General features: G+C 43.5%; 1 protein-coding gene across 1 annotated transcript; it reads left to right on the top strand.

Annotated features, from left to right (window-relative positions):
- The first annotated feature begins 8,541 nt into the window (after positions 1–8,541).
- LOC122930481 (gastrula zinc finger protein XlCGF26.1-like) lies at positions 8,542–17,664 on the top strand. Its single transcript, XM_044283915.1, has 3 exons — positions 8,542–8,557; positions 10,106–10,162; positions 15,668–17,664. Exons 1-3 carry the CDS (start codon positions 8,542–8,544, stop codon positions 17,485–17,487), a joined length of 1,893 nt encoding a protein of 630 aa, XP_044139850.1. The 3' UTR covers positions 17,488–17,664.
- Positions 17,665–23,211: the final 5,547 nt, after the last annotated feature.

The raw sequence follows: 23,211 nt of genomic DNA, 5'->3' as shown, positions 1-23,211 counted from the left end.
TCCTTGCCACCCGTGATCACCATGGTAGGCGCAGAAAAGAACATCGAAAGTTGATAGAGCAGATATCCAATTGGATTGTGGACATCACGGGGACGTGCGACATGGTGGGGCAGTATGTGCGCACACGCCTACACAAAGTGACTGACAGGGGTCAGCCCCTGCAACTTCTGGGTCTCCAACGTGGGCACATGGCCTGAGCTTGCCCTTTACCCCTTGGAGGTGCTCGCCTGCCCTGCAGCCAGTGTATTGTCTGAAGGTGTGTTTAGCACGACTGGAGGGGGTCATCACAGGTTATATTTCCTAATATTCTGGGGTGTATCCTAATTAAAAAAATATATAAAATGTAAAACCAAAAAGCAGTGACATTTTTAGAACCATTTTAGTGCTCAAAAGTTTGGGTCCCTATTGACTTCAATGGGGTTCGGGGTCAAGTTCGGGTCCTGAACTCTAACTTTTTTGTGAAGTTCGGCCGAACCCCATCATCCAGGTGTCCGCTCAACTCTAATTACAATTACTGGGGGCACTAATGGGGGATTATTAATTCAGAGGGGCAGTAATGGAGGCATTAATGGGAGCACTATTAATACTGGGAGCGACATTACAACCCTGCGCCTCCACTTCCATACCACCCCCCCCCCCCCCCCCCCGGTGTTGCTTAACGTGGCCGGTATTTTTTTGTTGGGAAAGGTGGCAACCCTATCTGGGTCCTGCATCTACACCAAGAACGGAGCAGGGAGAGTGGTGCTAGCGCTGGCTCAGGTATTTCCGTCGGCCCCATAGAAATGGATGGGAGCAGTGTGTTCCTATTCACTACTATAGGGAGAGCACTTGGTGGTGGCCAGACCCTAGGAAACCCAGGGTCCTCCAGCCTCCACTCTCCGCTCTCTGTGTAGGTTCGGGTCTCAGAGGTGGGACCTGCACCTATCAGACAATGGGGGCATAGCCTAGCGATATATCCCATTGTCTGTGATGGGAATACCCCTTTAAGGGTAAGACACTGCGCAAAACCCTGGAACTGTGACTCCGTACCAACCAAACAAGAAATATATCATCAATGTACCATAAACATTAAAAAAAAGATCACATGTCGGTGTCTTCATCCCGGGTCTTACAACACCTCCTACTCCAGGGGTCAGCAGCCTTCAGCACGCCAGCTATTGTGAAACTACAATTCCCAGCATGCTCCATTCATTCCTATGATATTTCTTAGAAGAGCAGAGCAAGTATGCATGCTGGGAGTTGTAGTTGTACAACAGCTGCAGTGTCTGAGGTTTCCTACCCCTGTCCTATACTCTCTACTACTGAGCCCCGCCCCCTGCACTGATCACATGACGGTGATGTCACCATAGGTCCTTCAACACTTCTTTTTCTCTCTACTACTGAGCCCCGCCCCCTGCACTGATCACATGACAGTGACGTCACCGCAGGTCCTTCAGCTCCGGCTGTGCAGCAGATACTGGGCAGGTCCTTCATCACCCCTTCTACTCTCCTCTCCTGAGCCCCGCCCCCTGCACTGTTCACATGACGGTGACGTCACCCCAGGTCCTTCAGCTCTGGCAGTGCAGCAGATACTGGGCAGGTCCTGGTCGGTAGTCAGGGCTCTTGTTCTCTCTGGTATCAGCCATTCCTCCAGCCTGCAGGTAAGATGAGCTGTGAGGAGACAGTGTGGTGGAGAGCTCAGACATGTCACCTCTGGAGATTCTCCTCCATTACACACAAGGAATCCTTCTCCGCTCCACAGCTTAGTATGATGGGAGAGTAGTAGTGGGGAGAGTGGGGGTTGTCATCCTTCGCTGCCCCCTGATTGTCCTGGTGAGGGGCCCCTGCATCCAGGAGGAGAATGGGTGGAGCGGGGCCCGGCCTGAGCTCAGCTCTCTCCAGTCTCTTCTCTAGGAGCTCTGGACACAGCTGAGCACAGCCCAGAGGTGGGACCTGCATCTATCAGACATTTATCTCCTGTGGAGCCACCAGAGATCTCCATGTTGGGGCCCCTGGAATAAATGTGGTGGGGCCCCTCCAGGCTCAGGAAGTGCGGTTCTGGAGGTGACATCTGGTCTTGTCCCCTGGATGATTTCCTCTCCTCTTCTCACAAAGGCGCCTGCAGTACTAGAAGCCTCCAGCTCCTCCAGTTCTCTCCTCTTCTCCTGAATGACCACCAAGGATGGACAGGAAGGAGATCAGCAGAAGAATATTAGACCTCACCTTGGAGATCATCTCCCTGCTGAGCGGAGAGGTAAACTTTTCTAGATTTCTCTCCTCTTTATTGTATTCTGTAACAAGTCAGACATCGGGGAGGAGAATCCATCATAGGAAGTGATAGGAAGAGTCCAGGGTCCTGGAGAACGGCCTCCAGACCTTCCAAGTGATGGAGAACCTGAAGATCAGCCCCCAGTATGGTGAGTGATGTATCATGTGACCAGTGACCGATAGTCATGTTGTAGGAGCCATGAGGAGGTAAGTAGGCACGTTGTACCAGGAGGAGAGGGCCGGAGGAGAGCACATGTCCCCTGAAGGGTTTATTCCCTAAGTGTCTCTCTCCATCCACAGGTGTACACAATAGTGAAGAAGACATCGGGGGACTGTGTGACTCCCATCATCCATCTCCAGGAGTCAGGAGGGCGGAGCAGGACCCCTCACCCCATCACAGAGCCTTTCCCTCACCCCCTGATACATGAGCAGAAGATCCTAGAACTCACCCACAAGATGATGGAGCTGCTGACTGGAGAGGTGACACTGCTGGGAATACTGGGAAATTCTCCAGTAACAGCACTGGAGGGGTCTGGGTGATGACGGTGTCATTGTGTTGTCAGGTTCCTATAAGGTGTCAGGATGTCACTGTCTATTTCTCCATGGAGGAGTGGGAGTATATAGAAGGACACAAGGACCTGTACAAGGAGGCCATGATGGAGGAGCACCAGCCTCTTATATCACAAGGTAAGAGCCGTCATGTGCAGTGTATACACGTGTGTGCAGTGACATGTAATGGAGGAGCACCAGCCTCTTATATCACAAGGTAAGACCCGTCATGTGCAGTGTATACACGTGTGTGCAGTGACATGTAATGGAGGAGCACCAGCCTCTTATATCACAAGGTAAGACCCGTCATGTGCAGTGTATACACGTGTGTGCAGTGACATGTAATGGAGGAGCACCAGCCTCTTATATCACAGGGTAAGAGCCGTCATGTGCAGTGTATACACGTGTGTGCAGTGACATGTAATGGAGGAGCACCAGCCTCTTATATCACAAGGTAAGACCCGTCATGTGCAGTGTATACACGTGTGTGCAGTGACATGTAATGGAGGAGCACCAGCCTCTTATATCACAAGGTAAGACCCGTCATGTGCAGTGTATACACGTGTGTGCAGTGACATGTAATGGAGGAGCACCAGCTTCTTATGTCACAAGGTAAGAGCCGTCATGTGCAGTGTATACACGTGTGTGCAGTGACATTTAACGGAGGAGCACCAGCCTCTTATATCACAAGGTAAGAGCCGTCATGTGCAGTGTATACACGTGTGTGCAGTGACATGTAATGGAGGAGCTCCAGCCTCTTATATCACAAGGTAAGAACCGTCATGTGCAGTGTATACACGTGTGTGCAGTGACATGTAATGGAGGAGCACCAGCCTCTTATATCACAAGGTAAGACCCGTCATGTGCAGTGTATACACGTGTGTGCAGTGACATGTAATGGAGGAGCACCAGCCTCTTATATCACAAGGTAAGACCCGTCATGTGGAGTGTATACACGTGTGTGCAGTGATATGTAATGGAGGAGCACCAGCCTCTTATATCACAAGGTAAGAGCCATCATGTGCAGTGTATACACGTGTGTGCAGTGACATGTAATGGAGGAGCACCAGCCTCTTATATCACAAGGTAAGAACCGTCATGTGCAGTGTATACACGTGTGTGCAGTGACATGTAATGGAGGAGCACCAGCCTCTTATATCACAAGGTAAGACCCGTCATGTGCAGTGTATACACGTGTGTGCAGTGACATGTAATGGAGGAGTACCAGCCTCTTATATCACAAGGTAAGAGCCGTCATGTGCAGTGTATACACGTGTGTGCAGTGACATGTAATGGAGGAGCACCAGCTTCTTATGTCACAAGGTAAGAGCCGTCATGTGCAGTGTATACACGTGTGTGCAGTGACATTTAACGGAGGAGCACCAGCCTCTTATATCACAAGGTAAGAGCCGTCATGTGCAGTGTATACACGTGTGTGCTGTGACATGTAATGGAGGAGCACCAGCCTCTTATATCACAGGGTAAGAGCCGTCATGTGCAGTGTATACACGTGTGTGCAGTGACATGTAATGGAGGAGCACCAGCCTCTTATATCACAGGGTAAGAGCCGTCATGTGCAGTGTATACACGTGTGTGCAGTGACATGTAATGGAGGAGCACCAGCCTCTTATATCACAGGGTACTTGGAGAAGACAGAGGTGTCAGTGCTACAGTCCTATAGTAACACGTGGTGCTCAGAACCCCGGTGCCATGTGTTACTATGGTAACAGCCTCCAGCTATTCAGCAGTGACCTGCAGGGGGCAGTCCAGTGGCTTCTATAAGGAGCGGCCAGGTCCTGTCTACATGAGTGTGGAGAAGCTCAGGTTCTGCTCGGTCTCAGAACGTATTATCGCTGCGCTGTAACTCCATGCTGGGGTCAGTCCAGTGACCTGGCGCTAAGATCGGGGACCTGGGGGCCATTGTCAGGTGGTGAGATGTCAGGATCTGTGGTACAATAGACCTATTAGTTCTATCTAATTCCTGTTTCTGGCCTTTTTAATTTTAAAACGTAACATTTTATATTTTTTTTTAAGAGAAACAACCAAACAATATTTTAATTAAAAAAAGTGTTCATGGAAAAGATACAATTAGGACCGAGAGGGGGGAATTTGGCTAAAAAACTCTTACGGAGCGAAGCTCGCTGGATACAGAGGCTCAGTACCATGAAGTGGCCTAAATGAGGGCTTTTCTTTTACAGCATTTATTTAAAATAAGGGATAATTATCTATTATATATTAATTTTAGATTTTTTTAATAAAAACTGTAATAAAACAATTCCAGCAATAATAGGAGGCCCTCATGGATATTAAAAATAGTCCCTTGACCCAAGTATTTGTACTAAAATAGCCATTGGTAATGCAATGAGTAGATGATCCCAACATTTCCAGTGAAGATTATAATTTCATTTGATTAATGGAGGAGGAAACACATGTCCTCATATACGGCGAAATGATATCAAAGTCAAGGAATAAATAAATGTAAAAAATGTAGAAATGTAGGATGAATTAATTGAACGAACACAATGAAATTACAATAAAAATTAAGTGTATTATAGGAAATAAACATCATGGAGCTGTAGACGTCTGTCCTGAAGACCTGAAGCCTACAGTGATCCCAATATTCTGAACATGTGATTGGCTGATCAGCATTTTAATTAATCCCATATATAAAGAATAAATCAATTATAAAGTGAGAAGGAAAATTAATTCACGTTAAATAATAAATAATCTAGATTTGCCATACATTGAGCCTATCAGCAGTATTATTGTAGTATTTCAAATTTTTCCTCTTTTTCATAGTTTTTTCGCTTTTTATTTTAATTGTATGCTATACCATATTAAAATTACCAATATGTTGGTATAGAGTACTAGACAATGACAACATATAAATTAAGTCTGGAATTAAAGAAATAAATGAATATATAAAAAAAGAGAGATCTGGTCCCATTAAGGCCTCTTTCACACTACAGTATGTTGAATTCAGTGTTTTGCGTTTCGTTTTTAACGGATCCGTTGTTCAGTTTTTTTGCTTCCGTTGTGTTTCCGTTCCGTTGTTCCGTTTTTCCGTATGGCATATACAGTATACAGTAATACATATAAAAAATTGGGCTGGGCATAACATTTTCAATAGATGGTTCAGAAAAAACGGAACGGAAACGAAAGACATACGGATGCATTTCCGTATGTGTTCCGTTTTTTTTGAGGACCCATTGACTTGAATGGAGCCACGGACTGTGATTTGCGGGCAATAATAGGACATGTTCTATCTTTCAACGGAACGGAAATAAGGAAACGGAATGCATACGGAACACATTCCGGTTTTTTTGCCGTATACGGAACGCAAAAAACGGAACGCAAAAGGAAAAAAAAACGGTAGTGTGAAAGAGGCCTAATGAACATCTTACTTCACTAAAATGAGACATTGATAAATCTGGTCCTTATAGACTATGGTCCATGTGAGGTATAGATAGGGACTCCTAAGACATGCGCAAGGTTAAAATTGACTAAGTCCCAAGACATGCGCAGTAGCGCAAGGGGACGCACGTAACTGTCAGGGATCAGAGAGGAAGGAAAGAGGGTGCACTCTGACTCCACCCTCAACCCCTGTCCCTGCCTACTAACACTACCCGCCCTGGGCGACGGGGCGTAACTGGGCGACGGTCCCTTACTTACGTAAGTGCAGAGGAAAGATACGGAAGGTCAACAAGCCAAGGGTCAGAACCAGGAGAACAAATGGCAGTGATATAAGAGGCTGGTGCTCCTCCATTACATGTCACTGCACACACGTGTATACACTGCACATGAGTACAAATGGAGCAGGCAAATGTAAGGTCAACAGTCAGAGCCGAGGTCAATCCAGGAGCGCAAATACGTACAAAGGATGAGACGAAATCGAGGACAAATAACGAGCCGAGGTCAGGAGGTCAATCCTAGAACCAAGGAAAAAGGAAGCACCAATGGACCAGTATCACAGGCAACCTGTATTTATAGTGGGGAGTAAGGGTCATGTGACGTGGCCAGCGTCACATGACCGACAGACAGACAAGTCGAGCACCGAGTGATCAGCTCGGTGCTCAAGGCAGACCTAGGAGCAGGGAGCCTCCCAGCTAGCAAAGCCGCCCAGGGAACAAGGCCGAACACAGATCCTCGCTCCCGAAGCTAAGCAGCAGGTCTGTGGCTGATGGGAGACCAAGTGCGCCTTCGGCGCCCCGTTACAGTAACAGAGAAGGAGAATTCCACTACCTCTGCAAACTCCGTAGTAATGCTGAGGGACGCGCCGACCTGCAGCCCATCGTACCTCACCAAGGTAATACATTGGATTTTTCTGGCCATCTCCATTGCCTTTAACACGATCAGGCTTGAGACACTGGTTGAACGGACGGGATGATCCTGCCCCTAAATAGCCTTAAGATTAAACACTTGTTTTATCGGTAGCTCCATCTCCCCTGGAGACGCCACGTTAGGTGGCAAAACATGTCGGGGGAGCTGCGATTGTGTGGATGCAGTAACAATACGGAGTGTGCTGCGGGCACTCCGAGAGTTATGTATAAGATAGGCAGGAAAAATACGGAGTAGGGATATATATACGGATATCAATACTATAAATCAGGGATAGCTATCGTAAGTTACACATCCTTATAGACCCTAAGTACATTCACTTAGAGAGAGTATTATTGTGGCCAAGTGGTAAGACACAGTAACAGAACAGCTCGATGTGAGCAATATTCTGACACTAATTCATGTTAACTCTCTCTCTATAGTAACTGAGGGATATGAAGTAAATATCCACAGAGATCTCCCACCTAACGATTATATGTGGAGAATCTTCAGTAATTAATATATACACAGTTGGGTCTCTTGTTACGTTTTAAAATTAAAAAGGCCAAAGACAGGAATTAGATAGCTCCAGGGGCGTAGCTATAGAGGGTGCCGAGGTAGCAGTCACTACCGGGCCCAGGAGCCTGAGAGGCCCCAAAGACCCTTGTACCACATGAGAAGACACCTGTTTTATAGAAGGTACATGCTGGTCGAGTTACACCTCTGGCTGGAGGGAAGGTGTTAGGTCAAGAATTTGGCATGGTGGGGGGTGCAGTTTCAATTTTTGCCTCAGGCAGCAGGAAGGCAATGTACTTCTCTGCCCCTGGCCACAAAGCAATGAGGGATGGGGGTCCTAAGCTAAACTCTTGCACCAGGGCCCATGAGCCTTTAGCTACGCCCTTGGATAGCCCTAATAGGTCTATTGTACCACGTATCATTAATTAATCCTGGGTCCAAAGTGGGCATTCTGATTATTGAGATGTCAGGATTCACCGTCTCCATACTATGGAGCACATTAGCTGAGAGGACGGTTTATGCTTCCTATAGCGACCACAACACAACGACTCGCAGAACGTCTGAGGAGATCCGACTATTGGTATCAGTTCTTCCTGATAGTCCTCAGGAGAGGACAGAAATTAATGGGAATAAAGGACAACCCTGTTTTGTATCGGTAAAGCAAAAGAGAGAACCCCATTAAACTCTGTGAAAGATGTGGGGGAAGTATAGAGGGAATTGATCCAAGCCTGCATGGTTTCTCTTACACCAATATGCGGAAGAACAGCGATCCCGTTGAGGGAGTGGTGGAAAGGAAAGTCCAGCCTGTTTGGCAGGGAGAGGCTAGAGAGTTCCAAGGAGTGCGCCAAATCCTCAGCTTGGTTTGGGGAGTGAAGGGCGAAAGAGGTCCATTTCTGCGGATAATGAGATGGAATGAGTGGCCCCATCGGTAAGTTCTCATACCTCCCAACTTTTTAGATGTTCAAAGAGGGATACTTAGGGTTAATTGTGCGAAAGATCCATTTTTCCTGCATATCTATGCACTTCACTGTTTTCTCTTGCAAAATAGCACAAAAATCTGAATATAGAAGTTTCTAAAGTCTGAACTGCATCAAATAATGAAATAATATGAAAGATGGCTCTAAACTACAGAGAGGAACCAGAGAAACATTTTCAAGGTCAATATTGTGGATGCAAATCTATACCTGAGATCGAGGTCAAGAGGGACATTTAAGGAGGAAAGAGGGACGGGTCAAAAAGAGGGACTGTCTCTCCAAATGTTCTCCATTGGGGGTTCTTCTAAGGCAGGAGCAGGAGATTGCGGGTGAGTAGCACAATCCACAGTGTCTGAAGCTGAGGGAACTCCTGTCTGTGCCATCTTGGATTCTGCAGTTGTGCATGGCATTGCCAAAGAAGTAGCAGTCAATTCGGTTCTGGAGCTGGAAACTGGAGCCCTGTTGTCCAGAATGTCTGAGCATCCTTCCTAGGGCAGGTGAGTAGGCAAAGTCTACTGTAAATAGGTAAAGTGAGGGTTCAGGGTCCGGAAGCTCTGCAAGGTGCGTGTTCCCCGCAGCATGCTCAGCCACGTCCTTTGGGCAGACCATTTTCTAAGGCAAGTCCTGTAAGTTGCTCGGTGTGGCCCCCGTGGATTGGACTTGTTTTCCAGCACGTCCTACAGATGATGATCGGACTGAGATCTGGGAATCTGGAAACAAGTCAGGACCTTGATCTCTTTGTCTGGCCACACTGCAAAAACTGTCCAGGAATAAGGAACATCACATTATCCTGCTGCAAGATGGCGCTGCCATTAGGACGCATCAGTGCTATGAAGGGTGGTACTTGGTGATATATGTTGCATCCGCATGATGCCAGGAGACAATATTTCCAGAAGAAAATTGCCCAGAGCATCGCACTGCCCTCACCAGCTTGTCTTCTTCCCATAGTGCTATCTGTCCCCCAGGTAAGTGGCACGCACATGCATTTGGCCATCTACTTGATGTAATGTGATTCTTCAGATCATGCTTATTCTTCCATTGCTCCTTTTCAGATGCTTAGGGCATCTCGGCACAGGGGGTGAGGAACAGAATATTGTTATTTCCTCCGATCACTAAACCTAGAAGTGAAGGAGCTGAGAGAAGAGTCTGATCTATAGACAGATCTACAGGAGGCCATGTGTTCAGTCACTGTGTGCTTATGTCTCCACAGATGGATCCAGGAGGAGAAATCCACCAGAGAGATGTCCCCGTCCTCTGTATTCCCAGGACTGTCCAGAGGAGAAGGTCCCAGAGAACCCTCAGGTAGATGGAGCTGAGACCTATACACATCTATATAGGGGGGTCCTGCAGTCATAGAGGGGTCATAGATTGTGGGGGTCTCTTATGTGGATCTGTTAGATTTCCCACCTGTCTGCTGTATTGAACTGAATTGTTACAGGTGACAAATCAGGGGGAAGATCTGACTGATATTAAAGTGGAGGATGAAGAAGAGAGGATGATGGGCGATCCCCCGTGTAAGAGTGAGGTGGAGGAGGACATTCCAGGAGATGTCACCACAGGTATGGAATCATGAATGGAGAAAGTGACCTCAGATTCTGTCCTTGGTGCCTTCAGGGCAGGAGGAGAATCTGATCACCGGCTGCTGCTCTCTGATTGGAGATGTCTCCATCACATAATGAAGGGTTCCCCTTATCCAGCTGACATCTGCCGACCCCATGACTTCCACTATTTGTTGCCCCGCCCCTTAGACAGAACGTGACAAAAAAATAATAATGAGACAATAGCTGGGGCTCTTTATGTACTTAAAATATTAAATAATAAAAGCTAAACAATAAATTACAAGTAAATGGTTCCATTGAAAAATACAACTCATGTCCTCGTACGGCCACAGACAAAAATATAAACGTTTTAAGTCTTGGAATGTGACAATGAGAATACAAAAAAAAAATCGTCCTTTTATGACAACCAGCCTAGTCATTAAGTGGTTAAAGCTGTTTGGTTGTTGTGTTTTTTCCTTCCTTTCGGAGCACTCCTGTCCTCAGCTCCATGATTATCAGGAAGCTCCGATGTCACATGTGATTATTGTACAGACACAGACGTCTCAGTGATGGTCACCTGCACTCACAGGACACTTCATTAGCTCCACCTTCTTAATTCTTGATAGGACCCTCGTTCCCCTTAGAACATCCTGAATTCTTAGTGTAATGGACCCAACAAGGTGGTGGAGACCTTTATTACAGGTTCTGATTGATGACCTCACTCTGTCTATTCCACTGCATCCTGAAGATGTCTATAAACCTGAGATCTGGTGACTATGCGGCCATTAGGCTATACAGACCGCATTGTCATGTCCGTAAATTCAGCACGAGACGTCTGCTTTACCTTATGACACAATATAATCTAAATGTAGATGATGGTTATGATCAGATTATCTGATGATCAGAGTCTTAACTCTTTGAGGTCATAGCGACTTTCCATTTTTGTTTCTCACTCTATACCTTCCCAGTGTCCATCTGTTGCTTAAAGAGTAACTAAACTTCCAAGTAAAATTTTAATAATATCATCCTACTGCCCTAATGATAGTTTTTCTAATATACTTCATTAATGGATTTTGTATTTTTTTTTACACTTAAAACGGAGTACGGGCTGTAGACACTTTATTAATGGGGGCGCAGCAGCAGTGCGTTTGCTCCGGTCTGTGCCCCCCGGAGGTTTACTAACACCCGGCATAGCACATGGGTACCCTGTATTACCCGGGATTAGCTGAGCAGAGCAGGCAGAAGCAGGAGCCCGCTCCGCTAATCCTGGCATAGTGCATGGGTACTATGCGCTCCTTCCCGTACTCACAGCACCGCTGCTTCCGCCCTATTCATAAAATGTCTACAGCCCGTACTTTGTACACCACTGAGCTGTCAGCGGCGTATAGAAATGTCAATTTTAAGTGCACAGCGAATGATGCGCTTTGCGGGGAAAGGGAGGAAGGGATCTGTAATAAAAATACAAAATCCAATAATTAAGTATGTTAGAAAAACTATTATTAGGACATGTTATTGAAATTTTACTCAAAATTTAAAGGCTATGTACACTTTTGAGAGCATTTTTTTTATTATTATTGCATTATACTTATTTTGAGCTAAAAATATATTTTTTTTCATTTGGTCTTTATTAACAATATGGAATCCTTTTTTCTGTACAGAGCTGAGATGGATTTTTTTGTCTTTTCCGTCATCTGGGGAGCAGACGGACTCCTTATCTCTGCTCTCTCCCATTATAAACATTTATTAAAGCTCAATCCCTAACTTACTGATAAGAATGTGGCCTAAATAAGTTTTTTTTTATATCTCTCAGTAGTTCAGAGATAAGGCTCATTAGATGACCGGCACAAAGTAAAAGTGAAAGTACCAGTCATACAGTTAGAAAAGCAGTTAACCCTTTGTGATTGAACAGCTCAATATTTTTAATAAAGGCCAATTGAAAATATGATTTTTAACCAAACATAAGTTAAATGCAATCATAACAAAATTGACTCAAAAGGTGTACATAACCTTTAAGTTACTTTAAGTGTACCTCCTCCCCCGCTGCTGCTGTCTCACACAAGCTTAGTCCAGGCTGCAGTAAAATAACAGCAGAAGGAATTACACACTGAACCTGCTGCTGGAGGAAGGAGGATCTCACACCAGGACCTGGGAGATTGCATCTGGTACTGAGCAGTGTGACTTTTTCAGCAGCAGGTACACTAAAAAGAGCATTAACCCCTTAGCGCTCTTTGACGTGTATACTCGTCATGAAGCACTGCTACTTGGATCTCCATGACGAGTATATACGTCATGGCATTAAACTGTCATCATGTCTGCATGGTGACAGCGCTGAGACCCCGGCTGTTACACACAGCCAGGGATCTCAGCTAACAGGCCTGGGACCGATGAGGGCGGTCCCGGGCCGGCGATTCAAATGCTGGCTGAAATGTTGTGATCCCCACAGTCCGTGACTGTGAGGATCAGGACCTTCTAAAATGTATATATACATTATATACCCCCCCAAACCCCCTCTGTGGGCTCCAGCCTTCATTGTGCCCCCCTAATTTCAGGATGACCAAGCGGGTGGGCGCACGATCCACCAGCCACCCCCCTTTCCCCATTTTCAGGATGGCCGAGCGGTTAGCAGAGTGTCAGCATACATCTGACACTCTGCTTGAAACAGCTGACATCGGTGCTGGCACTGATGTCAGCCGTTTAACCCCTTCCATCCCGCGGTCCATAGGGACTGCTGTATGGAGGTGGTTAAGAGATGGAGAGAGGTCCCTCCCTCTCCCATCAGACTGCTGCTCTGCTGTGGCAGCGGCCAATGCTTGATAGGTTAACAGAGGGAGGGAGCTCCCTCCCACATCCGGCCGTTGCGCTGTTGTGGCAGGGCCGTATGGTTACCATGGCAACTGTACGCCTTCACAGGCTTCCGGCTTGCAATGGTATAGCTGATCAGGCTCCTGATCAGGCTTACTGTGAGTTACAATGCACTGCAGTACACTATAGAGTGTACTGCAGTGTATTGTAAACCATCAGACCCCCTGGATCGTTAAGAACCAAGTGAATCTGGGTAAAAAAATAAAATGAAAAAAAGTGAAAAAAGTAAAAAAATAAAATCTAATTTCTTCTTATAGCTACACATTTTATAATTGATTAAAAATTAAAACAAAAAAATACATCACATATGTTTTGTATCATCGCATCCATAACGACCTGATCTATTAAAGGGTCACGTTACTTTCCCCGCACGGTGAACGCCATACAATAAAAATTTGTATGGAATTAAAAATTTTCCCACCTCACTTCCAAAAAAAAGTATTAAAAGTGATCAAAAAAGTTGTATGTACCCCAAAAGAGTACCAATCAAACCGTCACCTCATTCTGAAAAAAGAGCCCATACATGAGACAATCGCCCAAAAAATGAAAAAAATATGGCCTTCAGAAAATGGAGACACAAAAACATGTTTTTTCTTCTAAAATGCTATTATTGTGTAAAACTTTAATAAATAAGAAAAAGTAGACATATTCGGTATTGCCGCGTACGTAACATCCTGCTCTACAAAAATATCACATGACCTAACCCCTCAGGTGAACACAGTAAAATAAATAAAATAAAAACAGTGCCCAAAAAAAACAATTGGTCACCTAACATCACATAAAGTGCAACACCAAGAGATCAAAAAGGCGTATGCCCCCAAAATAGTACCAATCAAACTGTCACCTCATCTCGCAAAAAATGAAACCCTACCTAAGACAATCGGTCAAAAAATAAAAACGCTATGGCTCTCGGGCTATGGAGACACTAAAACATAATTTTTTTGTTTGAAAAATGCTATTATTGCGTAAAACTTAAATAAATAAGAAAAAGTAGTATACATATTAGGTATCGCCATGTCTGTAACGATCTTCTCTATAAAAATGTCACATGACCTAACCCCTCAGCTGAACGCTGTAAAAATAAATAAATAAAAACTCTGCTAAAACAACCAATTTTTGGGTCACCTTGCTCTATAAGGTGTAATAATGAATAAACAAAATCATATGTACGCAAAAATGGTACCAATAAAAACGTCAACTATTCCTGCAAAAAAAGAGCTACTGCACAAGACGATCGGCAGAAAAATAAAAAAAATATGATATTGAGAAAATGGAGACACAAAATAATATTTTTTTTCAAAAAGGCTTGATTATGTAAAACAGAAATGAAGAAAGTAGACATATTTGATATCATTGCGTCCGTAACAACCTTCTCTATAAAAATAGCACATGATCTACCCTGTCAGATGAATGTTGTAAAAAATAAAAATGGTGCCAAAACAGACATTTTTTGGTTACCTTGCCTCACAAAAAACTTAATATAGAGTAATTAAAAATCATATGTACCCCAAAATAGTACCAATACAACTGGCACCTTGTCCCCTAGTTCCTAAAATAGGGTCACTTTTCAGGAGTTTTTACTGTAAGGTGCATCTGGAGGGCTTCAATTGGGACATGGCATCTAAAAACCAGTCCAGCAAAATCTGCCTTCCAAAAACCAAAAGGCATTCCTTTTCTTCTGTTTCCTGCCGTGTGCCCTTACATCAGTTTATGACCACATGTGGGATGTTTATGTAAACTGCAGAATTAGGGTAATAAATATTGAGTTTTGTTTTGGCTGTTAACCCTCGATGTGTTAAAGATTTTTTTTTATTAAAATGGAAAATCTGCCAAAAAGTGAAATTTAAAAATGTCATCTTCATTTTTCTTTAATTCATGTGGAACACCTAAAGGGTTAACAAAGTTTGTAAAAATCTGTTTTGAGTAACTTAAGGTGTGTAGTTTCTACAATGGGGTCATTTATGGGGGGTTTCCACTATGTAAGCCCCACAAAGGGACTTCAGAACCGAACTAGTTCTTAAAAAGGGGGTTTGGGAAATTTACTTAAAAATTTTAATAATTGCTTCTAAAATTCTAAGCCTTCTAACGCCCCCCCCCCCCCCCAAAAAAAAAATGATATTTACAAAATGATCCAAACATGAAGTAGACATATTGGGAATGTTAAGTAATAAATATTTATTTAGGTATCACTTTCTGTTTTAAAAGCACAAAAATTAACATTTTGAAAATTGCAAATTTTTAAAAATGTTTGGTCAATTTGGGATTTTTCATAAATAAAGGTGAATTTATTGACTCAAATTTATGACTATCATGAAGTACAATGTGTCACGAGAAAACAATCTCAGAATGGCCTGGATAAGTAAAAGTGTTCCAAAGTAATTACCACATAAAGTGAAACATGTCAGATTTCCAAAATTTGGCCTGTTCATTAAGGTGAAAAATGGCTGTGTCCTGAAGGGGTTAATGATGCGGACTTAATCATTATCCAAGTCATGCCTCAAGACCTGTTTAAAATGTCGGACAATGACTTATATGATACCTACCTTACATCTGGTGGCATTAGAGGCAGAGCTAATTTATACCATATATCCAATAGGAATGTTATAGGTTTGTCCCCTATGTAGTTTGAAAAATAATCACAAATTCCAATTTTTATTTTCACAGAGAATTTCAGTAAAAATATTAAGGGCAGTACTATATTATCACAAAATTATCAAGATGAAGATGAAGATAACCTGCAGTGCTCCTCAGGAGAAAACCTCATTACACTTAATGTACACCCAGTTCTTCACAGTACAGATCTATTATATAATCCCCCTTATCATGAGGAGCCTTCTCCTGACCAATTGCAGGTTGTTACCAAAAATACAGGTCACAAATGGGATAAAAGGTTTCAGGGTGGTAAAGATTCTAAAGAGAATTCAAGACTTTCTACACACAGAATAATTCACACAGAAGAGCAGCCATACTGCTGTTTAGAATGTGGGAAATGCTTTACAAGTAAATCAGATTTTCTTAAGCATGAGATAATTCACACAGGAGAGAAGCCATATTCATGTTCAGAATGTGGAAAATGTTTTACAAAAAAATCATATCTTGTTATACATGAGAGAATTCACACAGGAGAAAAGCCATATTCATGTTCAGAATGTGGAAAATGTTTTACAGATCAATCCAGTTTCGTTAGACATAGGAAAATTCACACAGGAGAAAAGCCATATTCATGTTCAGAATGTGGGAAAGGCTATGCAGAAAAATCCGGTCTTGTTAGACATAAGAAAATTCACACAGGGGAAAAGCCATATTCATGTTCAGAATGTGGGAAATGTTATACAGAAAAATTTGGTCTTGTTAGACATAAAAAAATTCATACAGGAGAGAAGCTATATTCATGTTCAGAATGTGGGAACTGTTTTGCATATAAATCAGATCTTGTTAAACATCAGAGAATTCACACAGGAGAAAATCTATATTCATGTTCAGAATGTGGGAAATGTTTTACAAAGAGATCACATCTTGTTACACATGAAAGAATCCACACAGGAGAGAAGCCATATTCATGTTCAGAATGTGGGAAATGTTTTACAGATAGATCCAGTCTCCTTAGACATAAGAACATTCACACAGGAGAGAAGCCATATTTATGTTCAGAATGTGGGAAATGTTTTACAGATAAATCCAGTCTTGTTATACATAGGAGAAGTCACACAGGAGAGAAACCATATTCATGTTCAGAATGTGAGAACTGTTTTACATATAAATCAGATCTTGTTAAACATCAGAGAATTCACACAGGGGAGAATCCATACTCGTGTTTAGAATGTGGGAAATGTTTTACAGATAAATCCAGTCTTGTTAGACATAAGAAAAGTCACATTGAAGAGAAGCCTTATTCATGTTCAGAATGTGGAAAATGTTATACAAGCAAATTTCATCTTGTTGTACATAAGAGAAGTCACACAGGAGAGAAGCCATATTCATGTTCAGAATGTAAAAAATGTTTTACAGATAAATCATATCTTGTTAGACATAAGAGAAATCATACAGATACAAAGCCATATTCTTGTTCAGAATGTGGAAAATGTTTTACAGATAAATCAAGTCTTGTTGTACATGAGAGAATTCACACAGGTGCAAAGCCATATTCATGTTCAGAATGTGAGAAATGTTTTAAAGATAAATCTGGTTTGGTTAAACATGAGAAAATTCACACAGGAGAGAAGCCATATTCATGTTCAGAGTGTGAGAAATGTTTTATTACTAAAACCAAACTTAACATTCATCAGAGAAATCACACAGGAGAAAAGCCATATTCATGTTCAGAATGTGGAAAATGTTTTACAGATAAATCCAGTTTTGTTAGACATGAGAGAATTCATACAGGAGAGAAGCCATATTCTTGTTCAGAATGTGGGAAATGTTTTACAGATAAATCGAGTTTTGTTAGACATAAGAGAATTCATAAAGGTGAGAAGTCATGTTGATGTTTTATATGTTGAAAATGCATTGTGAAAAGAAACTAAAATTCTAAAGCTTAGCAGATCAGAAGAAACTATATTGTTTTTTTAGATATGGGAAATGTGATAAGAGCAAAAAAAATAAGTTTTTCAAACCCATCTTATTCTTGCTATCATGTAGCTTTCTTAGCTAAGATTTGGCAATAAAAAATATCTGCCAAACTGCACAAGTTGTAGTTGCACATGACTTGCATTGTGTTCTATCATGGGAAAGTCCAAAAATCCAAGTGTTGGACTTTTTTTTACAAATGCATTATGTGTCAAATTGTGAACCCATTGACAGTCATTATATGTAGTGTGTGAAGAGGGTAGGTTTGTTCAGGAGCAGCAGCACAGACGGCTTGTAGAGCCAGGATGGTGAACACGCAGCAGCTGGGCAGGGGATCGCAGATCCAACGCGGTCCAAGAGCATGTAGAAACAATGGAGGGCCACAGCAGCGTCTCACCAATAAACTTCTTTATTTGGAATCACACCTCACAACAAGGCATAAAAAATTGTGGCAACGTTTCGGCTAGAGATAGCCTTTGTCAAGCATGTTAACAATTAAAATCACAGTCTATAAATAGCACATGATAAGACCGCCCACACCGCTGAGCAACCAATGGAGATTAGTATATGTGTAACACACCTGCATGATGAATCCATGAGTGCTGACATAATGAGACAAGTCGGCCAGCTGCAACAAATAGCAATCGTACCTGTGTGGGGCCACCATGCACAGACTTCCTCCGTCCGTCCAGCGTCCCATAATCGGCAATGCGCATGTCCGCATACGTCATCGCATACGTCACCACAGGGCGACATGCGCATGACGTGCCCAACTGAATCCCGATGCACAGTCCGTGCCGGACTATTCGCGTCATCAGGCGGCGGCCGGCAGACGTCACAAGGCCACTCCCACCTGGCGCTCCAGGCTGACGTGTGCATGAGGATTCAATGGAATTACCAATAGAGGGCGCTCGCACTACTATCAAACTTAAACAGTGTGCAGAGCGCTTACTGATTAGAGCCATAATTAGGTGTTATGGGCGCATTGTACAAACTATTAGCGCAAGGAAGGACCAAGGGACCTGTGAAAAGATATAAGCGCCACACGGGTACAGGTGCAGCAGGCATAATACAAAAAAAATAAAAAATGATTGTGTGTTAACAACAGATAACACTCTCATTAAGCTCAAATTCTCATTGATAAATCATACACCATATCAAAATATTTGGACAGAAACCCCAATATTCATCGTAGTGCTATAGAGCGGTGTGAATAAGGCATATAATTTAAAAACATAGCAAAATACTATAACAGAGGAGAAATATATGAAAACAGCCACATTGAGAATTTGATTAAATCCAGATTTAGCTGATACCAGCCACATTAAACTCTAGATTTAAACCAAATGGCTGTAAAGATTTCAATGTGTAGATCCATTTGAGCTCCTTCTTCCTTAATATTGCGTCCTTGTCACCCCCTCTCCGTAACGGGCCCACGCTATCAATGACTCTAAAGCGAAGTTGGTTAACAGAATGCACCGCCTCCACGAAATGTCTCGCAACGGGCTTATCCATGTTCATCTTGCGTATGGTACTCTTATGTTTGTTAATACGTTCTCTAACTTCCATGGTGGTCTCTCCCACATAAATAAGGCTGCAAGGACACTGGATGGCATAAATCACATCCCGTGACCTGCAGGTGTAATAGCCATTGATTTTATATTTTTTCCCACTGTAGGGGTGGGAGAAATGATCACCTTTGAGAACGTTACCACAATTACAACAAGATAAACATGGATAAGTCCCGTTTTTGCGCGGTGCAAGTAGTTTTTGTGTCAATGACTGGCGGCCTATGTCGGATTTGACCAGTCTATCACGGAGGCTAGGGTTCCGCCTGTACGCCATCATCGGTGGGGACTTGAATTCTTCTATGTCTGGCAAACCCCTTTGGAGTATATGCCATTCCTTTCTAAGGATATGGGCAATATTGCCACTGTCCCGACCGAAGATGGACACAAACGGAACCCTAGCCTCAGAGCTCGCTTTTGTTGATTTCCGTAGTGCAGTACATCTGTCAACCAATCTCACCCTCTGTTTAGTTCTAACAAGTAGGGGTTTCGGGTAACCTCGTTCCAAGAAACGTGTGCACATAGTGTCAATCCTCTGTGCACATATTCCTTCGTCGGAGACTATTCTCTTTACCCTTAAGAGCTGACTCCATGGAAGGGAGTCAAGCATTCTATGTGGGTGATAGCTATCATGCATGAGTAAAGTATTGCGGTCAGTAGGCTTCCGATAGAGGTCCGTAGCCAAAAGACCCTCCATTACATAGACACGCACATCAAGAAACTGCAACTCACTGGAAGAAACAGTAACAGTGAATTGCAGACCCGGGACACCCGCATTCAAATGCAGATGAAACGCTTCAAGTTCAACCATAGTGCCTGTCCAGATCATAAAGATGTCGTCGATGTAGCGCCACCAACATAGGACTCTCCCAGAGAAAGGGGAGTGGTACACGAGTCTGTCCTCCACCTCAGCCATAAAGATGTTAGCGTAGGTGGGGGCCATGTTAGACCCCATGGCCACACCCCGCTGCTGCTGATAGAAAGTGTCCCCGAAGAGGAAGTAACTCCTCTTCAGGACCACCTCCAAGAGACGGAGGACAAATCGGCACACCCCCGGGGAGAGCCCCATGTCGGCCAGGGCCACATCGACGACACCCAGCCCATATGTATGGTCAATCGATGTGTACAAAGATACTACATCGAAACTAACCAACAGAAATTGGGCGGGCAGTTGCAAATCCTGTAATTTAGATAGGAAATGCCCAGTATCCTTGATATAGGATGGGGCGGAGGTCGCCCGGACCTGCAATAACTTATCCAGAAAGACAGACAATGGGTTGAAGACCGAGCCCCTACCAGAAACAATCGGTCGACCCGGTGGATCAATCAATCTCTTGTGGATCTTGGGGAGTATGTATAACATCGGGGTGATAGGGTGGGGCACCATGAGGTATTGATACAAACCATCATCTATAATTGAACTTTGTAGTGCCTCCTCCAATATCACCCCGATGTCACGCATGATATCCCATTTGGGATCCCCGGGTAGTTGTTTATATACCTCAAGATCACACAATTGTCTGTCTATCTCGCCAACGTACATTGCAGTGTCCATAACGACCACCGCCCCACCCTTATCAGCAGGCTTGATGGTAATGCGGGTATCACGTTCCAATGCCATGATAGCCTGTCGTTCCGACATCGAGAGGTTATTCCTACCACCGCTAGTGGGAATCAAAGATTCGATCTGCTTGTGCACTATGTGAATATATGATTCAACCACATGGTTGGTATGGGGTGGTGAAAAGACACTAGGTTTCTTGAGTTGTAATTCTTTACATGTAAGTAACGCAGTATTGTTATTGCTAATCACAGGTATTTTATTACCATCAACATTCTTAGATGCAAAAAAAAACATTTTAAACGTAAGTTTCTAAAGAAACGTTGTAAATCCAACTCTAAAGAGAACCAGTCTCTATCAACAGTAGGAGAAAAACTTAGTCCACGACTCAATACCTGTGTCTGTACAGGGGTGAGTGTAACTGAAGAGATATTTATGACCAGTTGTGTTATCTCCGTGGATTGCGTCTGGTTGATCTCGCAGACATCACTTGATTCAGAGGTGGTTTCCCTTTTACGTGACCGATGGTGTTTTCTTCCACCCCGGCGACATCCCCGTCGCCTAGTTGACCTAAAAAAGGGGCTGACGTGGAGGGTTCATCCGTGGAATCGGAGACGGTGGAGAATCCAAAATGGTTATGGTCAAACCTTTTATTGCGCCTCCTCCTAGGTTTCCCTTGTGGCTGTTGATTACGCCAGTTATACACTTTTCCGGACTGGTAATCTTCAATTCAGTTGGGCACGTCATGCGCATGTCGCCCTGTGGTGACGTATGCGGACATGCGCATTGCCGATTATGGGACGCTGGACGGACGGAGGAAGTCTGTGCATGGTGGCCCCACACAGATACGATTGCTATTTGTTGCAGCTGGCCGACTTGTCTCATTATGTCAGCACTCATGGATTCATCATGCAGGTGTGTTACACATATACTAATCTCCATTGGTTGCTCAGCGGTGTGGGCGGTCTTATCATGTGCTATTTATAGACTGTGATTTTAATTGTTAACATGCTTGACAAAGGCTATCTCTAGCCGAAACGTTGCCGCAATTTTTTATGCCTTGTTGTGAGGTGTGATTCCAAATAAAGAAGTTTATTGGTGAGACGCTGCTGTGGCCCTCCATTGTTTCTATATGTAGTGTGTGGGGATTCCCTCTGGTAGACAGGACAAGCGGACACAGTATAAAGGCAAAGACCGGTTTGTAACAAAAACTTCAGTGTTTTATTCACACTTATGGCAACAAAACTGTACGACAGTCCATTTGTAGTTTTGGTGTTCATTCACACCTAGACAGTTCATACAGCAAAAAAGTCACCTGTTATCCTAGGTGTTAGTTCACACCCGATCGGCATTGCTCAGGACAGTGCAGGCCTCCAGCCTAGCACACGGCTCAAATCCCAATCCAGCCATTGCCAGAGCTCTCTGTCAGAGAGAGAGGTAATTACCACCAGCTGACACTGCTGGCAGTTTTTTTTTTTTTTATATATATAGGCCAGTCAAGACCCGGCCTGGAACGTGGGGAGTAGTCACCCACCCAGCACTTTGACTACTCCCAGTAAGAGCTGTCCCAGATCAGCTATTACAGCTATACAGTCCTGACAAAAGTCTTGTCGCTTCTCTATTTTGTAGAAACTGCTGCTATTAACCTGACTTTTAATTAATCAATTGGTGTTAGAAATAGCTCATATGAAAAGCTAAAGCCCTCCCAAATGATGTTTAATGCACTGAAATAAATTTGTTTCACTGAAAAAAGATTTATCATTTAATCAAGACAGAAAGGTCAAATTTTGGCAAGACAAAAGTTTTGTCGCCTATACAGAAATTTTATCCACTATAAGCAAAATAAGTATTGGTGCTGTGAGATCCAAATTTAATATCTTGTATGACTTCCATGAGCTTGAAAGACAGCATCCATGCGGTTTGGCAAGGATTCATACAATTTATTGATGAAGTCATCAGGAATAGCAAAGAAAACAGTCTTGCATGCCTCCCAGAGTTCATCAATATTCTTTGGTTTCGTCTTCCATGCTTCCTCTTTCATCCTACACCACATATGCTCAATGATGTTCATGTCTGGTGACTGGGCTGGCCAATCCTGGAGCATCTTGATCTTCTTCGCCTTAAGGAACTTTGATGTGGAGATGGAAGTATGTGATGGAGCACCATCCTGCTGCAGAATTTGGCCTTTTTTATGGTTGGGAATATAAGAGGTAGCTAAGATTTCTTGGTATTTTAGACTATTGATGTTGCCTTCCACCCTGCAGATCCCTCGCACACCCCCATACTGGATGTAACCCCAGACCGTGATTTTGCCTCCACCAAACTTCACTGTTTTCTGGGTAAATCTCGGCTCCATGTGGGTTCCAGTAGGTCTCCTGCAATATTTGCGGCGACTGTGGTGTAATTCAACAGAAGATTCATCTAAAAAATCTACCTTCTGCTACTTTTCCAGCTTCCATCCTTTTAGCAGGCTGTGGCCCTTGGCAAATGCCACACGTTTTTTCAATTGTCTT

The sequence above is a fragment of the Bufo gargarizans genome, chromosome 1 (assembly GCF_014858855.1).
Source record: "Bufo gargarizans isolate SCDJY-AF-19 chromosome 1, ASM1485885v1, whole genome shotgun sequence".
In the NCBI taxonomy this organism is placed as follows: domain Eukaryota; kingdom Metazoa; phylum Chordata; class Amphibia; order Anura; family Bufonidae; genus Bufo; species Bufo gargarizans.
This window is presented reverse-complemented; position numbering and strand designations above follow the sequence as displayed.